At 51.4% G+C, this 13,636-nt stretch overlaps 1 protein-coding gene across 12 annotated transcripts in view; it reads left to right on the top strand.

Moving 5' to 3' along the window:
* The window catches only part of GRB10 (growth factor receptor bound protein 10), a 190,752-nt gene that overhangs the window by 174,851 nt on the left and 2,265 nt on the right, over nucleotides 1-13,636 (top strand). For 11 of the 12 annotated variants that reach the window (XM_047840106.1, XM_047840116.1, XM_047840096.1 and 8 more), the window contains 2 exons: nucleotides 1,158-1,251; nucleotides 3,512-4,031. In XM_047840106.1, coding sequence (XP_047696062.1) covers nucleotides 1,158-1,251; nucleotides 3,512-3,658 — 241 coding nt within the window. In that variant the 3' untranslated portion in view covers nucleotides 3,659-4,031. Of the gene's footprint in view, nucleotides 1-1,157; nucleotides 1,252-3,511; nucleotides 4,032-13,636 lie in introns of those variants that run through there. The other variant, XR_007148069.1, reaches the window with a different exon arrangement.

The following is a 13,636-nucleotide window of genomic DNA, read 5'->3' as shown; positions in this document are numbered from 1 at the left end:
TTCTAGCCCCGCGTCGGGCTCTGCGCTGACTGCTCGGAGCCTGGAGCCTGCTTCCAATTCTGTGTCTCCCTCTCTCTCTCTCTCCCCGTCCCCTGCTCATGCTCTCTCTCTCTCTAAAAAATAAACATTTTTTTAAAAATTAAAAAAAAATTAGGAAGTAAACATCCGTGTGGTTCTGGTATCCAGTATGCACACTTACTCCAACTTTCCCTAGTGGTTCTGATCACATCCTTTGTGGGAAAAGAAAAAAACCCTTAATTCTAAATACTCCCTACACGGTGTGTCTCTTTAGCCTTTCTGTCCTTTGTCGACACATGGTCTGGGAAGAAGCCAGGAATTGCAGAGTGCCCCTTGGCTTGAACGCGTCTGGTCGCTCGGGGTTCAGCTGGGTCACCACTTTGCAGGAAGGGACATCGAGTCACTGGTGGTGTACAGTCAGGAGGATGGTCTCGTTCCCGGTGCAGGTGCCTCGAATGCTTGGTGGTGACGGTATTGACCGGGTTTGTCTGACGGACGGTCACCGTGTTTCCCTTTGTAATAAATACGTATTAGGGGGATGATGGTTTGAGTCTGAAAACACTGTTTTTCACCAATTTTTATCTGCTGATGTTCACACCCATTAACAATCGTCTTGATCGGTGGTAACCTGCAAGACGGTTTCTAACCCATCGTTCCCGACCTAGTTAGCTTCCTTTCTGCTCTCAGGAAGCGCTTTCTCCTCTCCACTGTTAATTTCGTCGTCTGTTTATTTGTAATATCTGTATATACTCACGGATTCCTGTTTTATCCTCTGGGTTATAACCTGTCACTTCTGATACTTAACCTCTGATGCTGCCTCCTGGATCATGACCCTTTGAACGTATTACTTTCCGGCACAAAATGGTCCAGCTACATCATATTCTTTCCCTGCCGTGGCCCTAGAGCCCACTGCATCTCCAAGGAGCTCTGGGTCCTTTCAGTGCAGGGTGATATTCAGAAACCAGGCTGGATGTGAGGCCCCTGCAGCCACTGCAGGCCACCCGGATGCTAAGGCAGCAGGAGCAGGGAAATGTGTGAGTGTGTGTATATGCGTATGCACAGGTGCACACATATACCTACGCGTCTAAAAAGTCTGCATTTTAAAAGTTTACCATCAGCTGATCTTTTTCCATTCCCAGGCTTTTTCTCCTCCGAGACAGCCAGAGCAATCCAAAGGCTTTTGTGCTCACGCTGTGTCATCATCAGAAAATTAAAAATTTCCAGATCCTTCCTGTAAGTATCGGTCACATCACACCAAGCCTCGTTTTTGTTCGTTTTCTGGGTCCGTGCTTCCAAAATTTTCAAATTCCAAGCGAACCAAACTACAGATCGATCGTTAGGCATCAGACAGGCCCAAGCTCACAAGAGGGATACTTGCAAGAGTCTCTGGAGAAGGCTGTTGTCTGACACTGGGGACGGCATTTCCACAGAAATAATATTTAAAACGGTGGTGTTGCACTGAGGCCCACCCGTGTTGTAGCTGACTCGGCACCAATGGGGAGGAGCGAGGTCAGCTGGCGGGTGGACGTATGACAGAGCCGTGAGCCGGGGAGCCTGGCGCCGGGGCACGTATGGCACAAGACAGGGTCTTCACGGTAGGTTTGATTCTCGGCCACTCGAATCTGAGAATTGGTCTGATTTATGCTGGTGTGTACCTGGTGACCCAAGAAAGTTGTAGAAACACTGACCCGTGGTCACATGGCCCCCAACGAGAAGTTGCATTGCACTTTCATTCGGTCCTTGGATCAGAAAACAGGAGCACCTCGGTGGCTCAGTCGGTTAAGTGTCCGACTTCGGCTCAGGTCACGATTTATGGTTTGTGAGTTCGAGCCCCGCATCGGGCTCTGTGCTGACAGTTCAGAGCCTGGAGCCTGCTTCAGATTCTGTGTCTCCCTTTCTGCTCCTCCCCACTCACTCTCCGTCTCTTTCTCTCTCAAAAATAAATAAACATTAAAAAGAAACAAAAAAAGAGTCTACCTTTGAGCAGCTCTGAAAACATCATTACCAAATACGTCAGTCAGCACCATTTTTTTAAAGAAAATTTTTGTTAGATTTTTCAAGCGTAAGTTCTTTCTCTCTTTGGTGTTCCAAAGCTCAGATTCTAGTTCATGACTGAGCGCTTCTGTGGGAGATGGCTGTCTGCACCTCCATGAAGCCACCATTCAGTTGGGGATACTATATACAAAATTGACATTAGGTGTTTTACATAATTAAGTGATAGATTCTGCAGGTGGTAGTAACGTTCCTGAAATGTTTCCTGCGGGGCCCAAACCCAGGAAATATTCTGCCGAAAGAGGGGAATGACGTCTTTTCCTGTCAGGGATTCACAGTCCGGCGGCCACGGAAAGTTCCAGAAGGCTCGACATAACCGAATGCATCTGTTTCACACTGTTGAGCCTGGTGTTTCCGAAGGTTGCCTGAGCCTAGGATTTTGGCATCCCAGGAGTCACACGGAGGCAGGAAACATGGGCTGGAGAAGGTCTGGGCCGTCTGGGTGGCTTTTGTGGATCTGAGCAAGCCACCGGCCGGGCACGTCCTGTGGTGCCCTCGCCTCTGGCTGTGTTTTGATGCCCTCGTTCTACAAATAAGGACAAGGAGAGCCCGAGGGCTGCCAGTAGCTGGCCCTGGACCCCAGTGGGAGGAAGGGACCGGGTCTGGCTCTGAGGCCAGACTTCCCCCAAGTCCATAAAGCATTCTGCACAAACCTGGGAATCGTCAGCCAAGGAGAAGTGCTTCGTCCATGGTTCATTCTGTTTACTGCTGCCTCCTGTCGTGGACACAGACGTTCTCATTCTCTTCGTCTGAGATCGAAAATCGAGTGAAAACGTATCTTATGGGCAGGCAGAGTGGGTAATGCCGTTCGCCCAAAGAACCCCAAATTCTAGAAGTTATCAGGGTAGCTTGAGGCTTAGAGCAACAAGACCACAGCCCCTGTGCTTGAAAACGGGGTGTGTTGTGCATCCAGCAGTATTTTGGAGTCAAGAACGGGTTCTGGGTTTACCACTGAGACATTTCAAGCCAGTTTGCTCCATGAGGATGACAGTGCTTGCAACCTTTTTTTAAAAAAATGTTTATTTATTGAGAGAGAGAGAGAATCCCGAGCGGGGTCTGCACGGTTAGCACAGAGCCCGACTGGGGGCTCGAACTCCCCAACTGAGAGATCATGACCTGAGCTGAAATCAAGAGCCAGAGCCTAACCCACCGAGGTCCCCCCCGCCCGCCCGCCCCAGGCGCCCCAGAGCTCTGCAGTCCTTGAATGTCACCTTCGCAGAGTTCAACCTGGCGTCAGGAAAGTCGTTCGCTGTGGGAGGGACTGCGGAGTGCCCCCCACCCCCCACCTTGATAAAAAATAGCCACCAAACACGCGGGGGGCTGGGGAGGCGCTTTCCGCAGCTGCTCTTACCAGCGACGCCTTGCGGCGACCCCACACTCGCGCCGCCACGTTCCCCGAGGGGCGGCCGCTAACGTGGTGAGTGTTCTCGTGTCCCCGTAGTGCGAGGATGACGGGCAGATCTACTTCAGCCTTGACGACGGGAACACCAAGTTCTCCGACCTGATCCAGCTCGTGGACTTCTACCAGCTCAACAAAGGAGTCCTGCCTTGCAAACTGAGGCACCACTGCATCCGCGTGGCCTTATGACCTCACACTGACTCTCGGCGGAGCCTGGAGGAAGCTGACACTGGAACGAGGGAAGGGATGTACGTCTCGAAGAGCACACGTCTGTTGTTCTGCACCCTGGGGAGGGCGGGGGGTGGGGGGTGGGTCCGTCGGGGCCGGCCGCCCGGGAAGGACCGGTCGCTGGACTGGACGGTGATTTGCTGCTGCGGAGCCGGCAGGAGCGTCTCCCTCCGCACCGGCGAGATCAGGGAGGCGCCGGAGAGCAGATGCAGGTGGGAGAGGAAACCGGAGCGATGGTCTCGGCTGGGCCACGTCGGAACCAGAACCGGAGACGAGTAATTGGAAGTGAACTCTTGCCCTGGAATAATCTTGACAATTAAAACTGATATGTTTACTTTTTTTGTATCGATCACTTTTTGCACTCCTTCTTTGTTTTCAATATTGTACTCGGCCTCTGTCAGAGGGGGTGTGGTGGCCAGTGCGCAGGCTCCAGAGACTGGCTGCGGCCCCGCCCCCTGGTTGTTGCCGGAGGGTGGTGCCGACCCTGTGCAGTTGCCAGGGGCGGATTCGGCTCCCAGGTCACAAACCACCCCCAGCCCCTCCCAGAATACTTGAAGAGCTTCTTTTTTAAAAATAAATAAAAGGTGTCACCTGTGGTAGGCATTTGGCACGTTTTGTGGACCCAGGCAACCACGTCTGTCGGTCATTCCACTATGCACAGATGTCCTGCACACCTGTTACCTGTGTGTCCTGTCCAACACAGTTCAGGAGACCTGGGTTGTTTGTTTTGGAAAATGCTCTGTTCCACAACACGGCAGCGGGCCCCTTAGCTGGACGCAGGGAGCGTCCCCGGGACACACCGGGCACCCAGGGCCGGCCGCTGGGGGCCCCCTTTCAGCCTGTTCTAGGGCGATCGCTGCCTTACTCTTAACACAACCCCCCCGCCCCCACCGTGGCTGGGTCCCTTCCTGGCTCTTATCCCTCCCGGGGGTTGAAGGATCTAAAAGGAAAATGGCACTTGGTTGACTTCCCGCTGTGGCCCGGGGGTTTCCATGGTGATAAAGACGGAAACATTGGAAAGGGCATGTCTGCAGCCTGGCATTTAAAGGTCTTCGCTCCATAGCCTCCATTCTGCTGAAAACCCCCTTGAGCCGGTGCACGCGGGGGCTCCCCCTCAGACGGCTGGCGCTCAGAAGTACCTCACAGCAGTCATAGGCATTGAAGAGTCTTATCAACGCACCCTGTTTACCCCTCTGGGGGGCTGAGTCACACGGGGGTGGGGGGGCTGGAGTGTCCCTCCGCACGCCCCTTAGCAGAGTCACCAGGTGTGAGAGTGGCCGTGTCCTTCCCTTCGGTCTCTGCAGAGCAGAAAGGTCTCCCTTGACAGGCGTACAGACTAGTGTGGTGCAAATGGTCCCCTTTTCTGAGATCAGTCACCACACGTGACTGGTCCTCTGGATGGGTGCCAGCCTCTAGGTGGCCTGGCCCTGACCCAGCACCATGCCCCTGGAGGAATGTGCCCACGGTGTGGGACACATGTGGCCGGCTTCAGTGACACAGATGCCCTTGAAGGAACTCTAGGGTCTAGAAACACTGTATTTCACTTTACAGGTCTCACTCTACTCGTCTTCCGCGAAACGTCTACTTACACAAATACAGACTTTGTGGTAAAACGTTTTGAACCATAAACGCTCAGCTGCATTCTCTTCTTTCTGTGGCCACTTCTGTCTTTCAGACTATTGACAAGTAGGTAATTCTCAAGTCCTACCTGGCGGCAAGCTTCCGGGGCCCTTCACCTTGGATCGGCTCTTTATCCGCACAGTTCGACATTTTTCTTTTCACCGGTTGGAAGCCGAACCTTAAAAAAGTTCTATGATTTCTTTTTCCTTTTTTTTTTTCTCTTTACATAGACCAGTAGGACGAGACTCTCACAGCCCTCTCTGATAGACAGCATCCACAGCATTTTGTATTTATAAACCTGCCTTTTATTTAAAAGGAAGACAAAAGCTGGCCTCTGACGCACAGTCTGTGTGTCGCCGGTTTGACGTAGTCTTTTGGACCTCCCTGGCCGCGGTCAAGTGCTGGAGGGTGGGACCCCCACCCCCCAGTCTGCAGCTGTCTCACTGCTGGGCCTGGTGGCTGGGAGTTCCCCCACCCGAAAGCAGCCGGTCCCTCAAGGATGTGGGCGTCCGGCCCAGCCACTCAGGGGCTGAAGGACGTTCAACTTTTATTTTTATATTTAGATGACATGAATGTAAACGGGACAGCTCAGGGTCATTTTAGAGCCTGTTGACTTTTTAATCTCTCTGCCTGTGATTTTCCTCTCTGAAGTCGAAAACCCCACATAGCAACCTGGACTTTGTTGGGAAGGAAATACCAAATTCAAGGTTCATGGGTGAGCTCTGTTCCCTTCGGTCGTTAAGTTCTAGAATGTTTTGTTCGCTAAACCGTGAAGAAATACGTGCCTCAGTCTAGCTGTTTGGTCCTCTCTTTTCTGCACTTAATACCTGACGGTTTGACCAAGAGACTCACCTTTGCGGGGCGGGACCTGCTCGCGGTGGATGGCGATGTCACAGCACAAGCAGTGGTCTGACCTGTAAACATTTTCAGGGAATGCAGAAAGGGTTCAGGGACAAAACCTTTATTCCACATGCTTTGCTCCTTTCTGTACATAGCTCTGCGGCTTGTGAACCTAATTGTAAACGTTCAGGTATTTTTGTACAAATAAGGGACTTGACGTTCTGTTTCTTGTAATTAGAAATAAACATTACTGTAGCGTTCTTCATTTTCCACGGCTCGTGTGTCTGTCTGTTTCTGTGTTTTGAAACCCTCCAGCTGGGCAGCCCCTAAAAACCTTTGGAAATCACATAGACTACCAGCAGTGTGCTTCTTGGCGCTGGTCAAACACGAGTTGGAAAGAAATTGACGTGTGACGCACGAGCCCTCATGGCCCTGTTGAGAGACTCTGGACTCCGGTGACACAGGCCAGGTGCCTCCGTGTTGGTGCCAGGATCCTCTCAACGGCCTCTTCCCCCTGCACCCACACCGCAGAATCGCACGCCTTGGGGTGCTTCGGAGGTAGTCTGATCTCCACGCAAGTTTTGCAGACACCTCAAGAGACTCATGGATGTTTGTCTCTGAGAAATCCAGTGGCTTTGTTCCCACTGCGGTGGGACAGAGCTGGGTTTTCTAGTCAAATAAGAAGTTGGTAGAAAGATCAAGGGAACGAATGCCCCGGGTCTCTGCTGCCCCAGGACCTCACTTGAGGGACCCCGGTGGGTGTACCCCTTACCCGTACTCAGGCCTGACTCACCGCCTCCCGTCCCACCCCGGGCAGAGAGCGAAGGAATACTGTCACGAGCCAGGCTTGTCCACCAGCAGGGGCACAGCTGTGGCGTTTGATCCCCTGTCATTTGTTTTCAGAATCCGGGTCCCTGATTTCTGCTCGTCCCCTATGAGGCAGGCCCGTCTCGGGAGGAAGAGTAGTAGGAAGGATTTGATCTTGGTGTGCTCGCGAGACGGGTGTGTGTGACGCGATCACGGTGGGCCTGGGGCGTGATCAGGTGTGGGGAGTCTGTGTTGTGGGCTGGGGTGTGTCCATAGTGCGGGAGACGAGAATCAGACGGGTGGGGGGAGGGGCCGCGTGGAGGGGGGCAGAGAGGGAGACTGGACCAGGCTGCTAGGTGCCGTGACACCAGAGTGTGCTGGAGTGGGGGTGTGGGGGCACCATGGCAAGGAAGAACCTCCTGTTTCCGTCCACCCAGAGCCCAAGGTAGGGGAGGAACCACCCGGCCGGGGTCTGAGATGTGGATTTCATGGTCCCTCCAAAGAAGATGATGTAAGCCATCAGGAGATGAACAGGTGGGCCAAAGGGCCAACTTGATCTGGGTCGAGTTTGTTATTGGTTTTTAAAACATATTTTGAGTGATGACTAAAGCCACAGGAAGGGATTTTAATGATTAAAAGAAAAACAAAACAAAACATGAGCTTGTTAACTGTCAAAAGTAAACTGTCTTACAGCTTTGGGTTTTCAGATGGTAAACTCAGTATTCCCCCCCCATCTCATACCGGAAGCTGTACATTAACAAGAAGGGCAGGAAACACGTGAAGCCTTAATCATTTTGCAGGGTTAGGCTTTGTCTGTCATCCCACAGTAGACGACGGGGCCGCTCACCTGAGGTGGCAAAGACCACAGACGGACATCTGTGGCTGCAGGTCTCAGCATGGCCAGCAGAGGGCACTCCAAGACACATGGGGCACCGGAGGGAACCCTAGTGACCCTTTCTGGGAAGCCTAGAATAAGCGCGGGGTTCACATTGATTGGTAAGTGTCATCCGCCACCCCCAGGAGAGAGTGTGCGCTTTCCCTCTGTAGATACATCAAAATCTTGTTTGATCTCTGGAAATGTTCCCTGAATTACATCTGTGTATATTTTTGTCCCGTCACTGCACAGGGCAGGTCTTTTTTCAAAGACAGCAATTAATGTGTGTTGGGTCCCCTTGACCTGCATTCCGATACCTTTGCTTTTTCTCAAACCCTCTTAACTCACTTCCCTTTGGCTTATCTACTGTGGCTCCAACATGTCCTCCGGGTCACGTAGGATGTTTCTGTGGGATCCCTTCTCTTGCTGCCTCCATGTGGACTCCACCACCAGGAAGTCTGTGTATGGCCCTCCCGCTTCTCCTTAACGTCTGTTTACATTGAGAGAGAGAAAGAGAGAGCATGAGTTGGGGGGGGGGGGGGAGCACAGAGGGAGAGAGAGAATCCCAAGCAGGCTCCACGATGTCAGCGTGGGGAACCCCATACAGGGCTCGAACCCATGAACTGTGAGATCACGACCCAAGCCGAAATCAAGAGTCGGACGCTTAACCGGCCAAGCCACCCAGGCGCCTCTCTCCTGCCTGTGTTTAGAGCCGTGTCCCTTGCCTTGAATATACTCCTTGAATGCGCCCATCTCTGCTTTGAGCTTCTGTGATCTGACTGCTTGATTTCTTTTTAAGTTTATATTATATGTGGTTGCAATTTCAATCTAGCCCGTGGCAGTGTTTTTCCAGTGAGCGTTCTTTACTGTTTGATGTTTTTCCTGTCATTTTCTCCCTTTATCTTTGGGTCTCTTCACGGAGCATTGGTGCTGCTTCTCGGAGTAAGGTGAGTTCTTCTTGGACTCCCATTTATAGGAAGTTGGTGTGGGGAAGAAGACACGGGTTGTGTTTGAGACCAGAGGACAAAAACGAATACGTAGTACATATGTGAATTCCACGACCATGACAACACAAGCCGCTGAAGTTGATCATCCAGCTAACTCTTCTCTCTGCCTCTGGGCCCGCACGCCTTCCAGAGAAATCTCCTAAAATGATACATTAATTTGCAGAAGAATTTTTTTTTCCTTGGTTGGTCTACTGCAAGTTACCACAATGTCATTTTGGAGAATTAGGGAATTTGGTTATTTGAAATAAGAATGACAAATCCTCTTAGAGAAGAAAAGCTCTATGGTAACTGTATACTCAGACATGCACACACACACACACACACACACGCCTCATTGTCTATGGGAGCTGTGTCACACAGTGCTCAAGGAGGCACAGAGTCCAGGGGCACCTGGGTAGCTCAGTCCGTTAAGCGTCCGACTTCCGCTCAGGTTGTGATCTCGCGGTTCATGGGTTCGAGCCCCACGTCGGGCTCTGTGCTGACAGCTCGGAGCCTGGAGCCTGCTTCAGATTCTGTGTCTCCCTCTCTCTCCGCCCCTCCCCTGTTCACACTCTGTCTCTCTCCTTCAAAAATAAATAAACATTAAAAAAAATTTTTTTTTAATGGAGGCCCAGAGTCCAGCTGGGAGATGCGTGGGTGAAGGATGAACGTGGGGGTGACCACAGGTAGACAGAGAGCGTGGTGTTTTCTAGTGTGTGCAGTCCAATATGCTACCACTAAGTACGCACACCTATTTAAATTTTAATTCTAATTCATAAAAATAAAATGAAAAGTTCTGTTCCAGGTGGCCCTGGCCACATATTAAGCGCTCAACAGCCGCAAGTGGCTAGGGGCCGCCATGATGATCCGTGCGGACACAGAACGTCGCCATCATTGCAGAAAGTTCTGGCAGGCAGCGCTGGTCTGGATGACTGATAGCAAACACTTACGTTACACAAGTGGCCGTGGATGACGAGACCAAGGAGGGTCCGCTTTCGAGTCAGTCTCTTGTGTCTGGTTGATGCTCTGAATCGGCAAAACTCAGCCTCAGACCCAAGGCTAAGGGCACCCCCGCCGAAGTCACACCTGTGCCTCAACCCCCAGGGAAGACACACGAGCTTCCCTTCTGTTACACCAGGATGACGCTGTCCACGGCCTTCATTCGGCTCTGGCCCACCTTGCTTTCCAGTTATAACTCAGAGTAATTTCGCGTCACACACGTGTATCGTGTATAGAACTTAGCGGTGTCTGCTTGGCCCGTCCTCCATCGCACACCCCCGGAGGTAAAGGACTTCCCAATCTGGGAAGATGGGTACCAGATGGTACCCAGACCATCTGGTACCACTCTGGAGTGAGCCAGCGCTGGGAGAGTTTCATTTGCTATGGCCTAAGTTACTCCATCAGTGACTACCCCCCCAGACTGAGTGTAATTTTAGTGCCTAAATATAAAGTGTGTGTTTGAACACAAGGGCCCTTGGTGCAAGCAGAAACCACGCTGCTACTCATCTGAAGAGGTGGTGACCTCTGTCCCCGTAGGAGTCAAGAACAGGATGTGTAGGGCTTCTTGAGAGATGGTTTCGCATGAGCAATCAAGTTGCAAACAGGGATCATTCTTGATGGCTTTACAGAATTCAGAACGAGTCCCTCCCTGGACAAAACCAGTCCCTGTTTGTGAGCGAAGGCAGGCCGTCCCGCAGGGAGCACCGTGGGGCTTCTCCCAGCCCACCGGTTCCAAAAGTAGGCCATTCTTGGCACATTTTTACATTAGAGGGAGGGGGCTTGCCTTGTTTTTTATTTTGTACAAAGCAAGTAAAGTGGTATTGGTATTTTGTTACTGCACTCTTTCACAGTTTTATACAAAATATGACTGCACCTTATTTCTGAGCTGGCTGAGGCTTTTCCCTGGGGTGACTTTGAACCTAGGTGATCCACGTTAGTGCTGTTTAAGTCTCAGTCCTGCTAGAAGCTTAGACTCCACGAGGGGCGCCTGGGTGGCTCAGTTGGTTAAGCGTCTGACTCTTGACTTCGGCTCAGGTCACGATCTCACGGTTTTGTGGGTTCGAGCCCCGCATCAGGCTCTGCGCTGACGACACGGAGCCCGCTTGGGATTCTCTCTCCCCCGCTCTCTCTGCTCCTCCCCTGCTGGCTCGCTCGCTCTCTCTCTCTCAAAAACTTAAAAAAAAAAAAAATATTAGACGCCACAAACTACACCAAACTTACCGTCTGACCCTTCTCTCCCAAATGGGTACCTTCAGGCATGGGTACAGGGGCATTCCTGGCCTCCCTCCTGGGGGTTCGGGTTTAGTGGGCTCCGTGAATGTGCCTGGTACCAGCCACCATGTGACCGGGAACAGCTCCCACTGGGAAGGGGGATTCTGGAGGCTTTCAAGAGAACAGGCTTGTACCCTCTGCTATGCTGTAGCGGCAGACCTCGGGTAATCATTTAACACACCTGTAAAAGGAAGCTTAGGGCTGGAACAAGCACAAGGCAGGGGACTCTCGCGTTGTCCCCGCTGAGAGCCTCTGTCATCCGTCCCCTCTGGAAGACGGGCCACCCACACAGACTCTGTCCACCTCCCAGGGGAGTCTCAGACAGGAGCGTGCCACCGTCACACATTAGCGCGCCTGTCGTCCGTTTGCAAGGGGAAGAAGGGATCACATAGTCTGCTCAGCCGTCGGAGCCGCTGAAGGGCGCTGGGCCGCGGGGCCCCACGCTGGCGCGCCAGGCGCCCCTCCCAGGCCACGGCCTTGTCACTCACCAGCTGGAAATAATACGGAAATGGAAGCAAGAGGGGCGCCCCGGGGGGCTCAGTCAGTGAAGCGTCCGCCTTCGGCTCAGGTCACGATCTCACGGTTCGTGGGTTCGAGCCCCGCGTCGGGCTCTGTGCTGACGGCTCGGAGCCTGGAGCCCGCTTCGGATTCCGTGTCTCCCTCTCTCTCTGATCTTCCCTGCTTGCTCTGTCTCTCTCTCAAAAATAAACATTAGAAAAAGATTTTTTAATGGAAGCGAGAAATTCATGGAAGGAAAACCACAAATAGCTAAGGAACGTGTGAATATCATTTTTTTTAATTCAATAAAAAATAAAAATAGGAATAGCAGGTGGCTGGTCAGGGTTGCCTTCTCTAACTCTCTGTGCTCATTGTATCCCCCTCAATTTCGGATTTTCCAAGTCTTGACCTCTTTTATTCCTCTGGAAAGAGACTATCCGTAGTGGCTTTTGAAGCTTTGACTACGAGCTACGGTAAGAAATGCATTCATCATGTGCCGGGGTGCGCCCACACACATACAGTTAAACCTTGGTTTGCAAGCATAATTCATTCCAGAAACACGCTTGTCATCCATATCACTTGTAAATCAAAGCGAATTTCCAGAAGCAGTGGCTCAGTTGTGATCATGTGGCGTTCGGTGTCACATGCGACCCGTGTTGCAAGACATCGCTCGTTTATCAAGTTAAAATGTTTACCCCTCTTGCAGAACCCTCGCAGAACAAGTTCGTCGCAGTCCGAGGTTTTACTGTAATTGAAACAGAAGTTTTGGAAAATAGTGTTTCCCTTCTCCGGTGCAACACCTCTCTTTTCTGATTGGATTCTATTTCATCTTTTAAAATGCTGGCCATGAGTGATTTCGGGATCCAACAGTGATTTGAAAACCTGAGCTGGAGAAAAGTGCAGAGTTGAAGGATTTACACCACCCACGTCCGACCCCTACTTTGAAGTTACAGCAAATCAAGACTGTATTATTGGGGAAAGAACAGAGAGATCGTTGGAACACAACAGAGCACCCGGAAGTAGACCCCCCCCCCCATCAATATCATCAACTGATCTTCGGGCACCTGGGGGTGCTCAGTGAGTTGAGCGTCCAACTATGGCTCAGGTCATGATCTCGCGGTTCATGGGTTTGGGCCCCGCGTCGGGCTCTGTGCTGACAGCTCAGAGCCTGGAGCCTGCTTCAGATTCTGTGTTTCTCTCTCTCTGCACCTCCTCTGCTCACACTCTCTCTCTCTCTCTCAAAAATAAATAAAAATTTGGGGCGCCTGGGTGGCGCAGTCGGTTAAGCGTCCGACTTCAGCCAGGTCACGATCTCGCGGTCCGTGAGTTCGAGCCCTGCGTCGGGCTCTGGGCTGATGGCGCAGAGCCTGGAGCCTGTTTCTGATTCTGTGTCTCCCTCTCTCTGTGCCTCTCCCCCGTTCATGCTCTGTCTCTCTCTGTCCCAAAAATAAATAAACGTTGAAAAAACAAATTAAAAAAAAATAAATATTTAAAAATTTAAAAAATATATATATAATCAACTGATCTTTGACAAAGGAACAAAAGCAACAGAGTAGAGCAAAGATGGTCCCTTCAACTGTTCTTGATGGAACAAGCAGACGTCCATGTGCAAAACAGCAAATCTAGACCCAGTCCCCACACCCTTCCCAAGTGCTAACTCACGGGGACCACAGACCTGAATATAAACTGCAAAACTATAAAACCCCTGAAAGGTAGCATAGGAGAAAATCCAGATGCATATAGAATTTGGTAATGACTTCCTAGCTACGGCAGCAAAGGTGAGATCCGTGAAGGTAAGAATCGACAAGCTAGACTTCAATGACATTTAAAACACTTTTGGAGCGCCTGGGTGGCTCAGCTGGTTGAGAGTCCGACTCCTGATTTTGGCTCAGGTCATGATCTCAGGGTTGTGAGATCAAGCCCTGCATTGGGCTCCACACAGTGTGGAGCCTGCTTGGGATTCTCTCTCCCTCTGCCCCTGCATCTCTCTCTCTCTCTCTCTCAAGAAATATAAATAAAAAACCCTCTGCTCTGCAAAAAAAC

Source organism: Prionailurus viverrinus, chromosome A2 (assembly GCF_022837055.1).
Source record: "Prionailurus viverrinus isolate Anna chromosome A2, UM_Priviv_1.0, whole genome shotgun sequence".
NCBI classification, from domain to species: domain Eukaryota; kingdom Metazoa; phylum Chordata; class Mammalia; order Carnivora; family Felidae; genus Prionailurus; species Prionailurus viverrinus.
The sequence above is the reverse complement of the archived record's forward strand: the minus strand, read 5'-3'. Positions and strand labels throughout refer to the sequence as shown.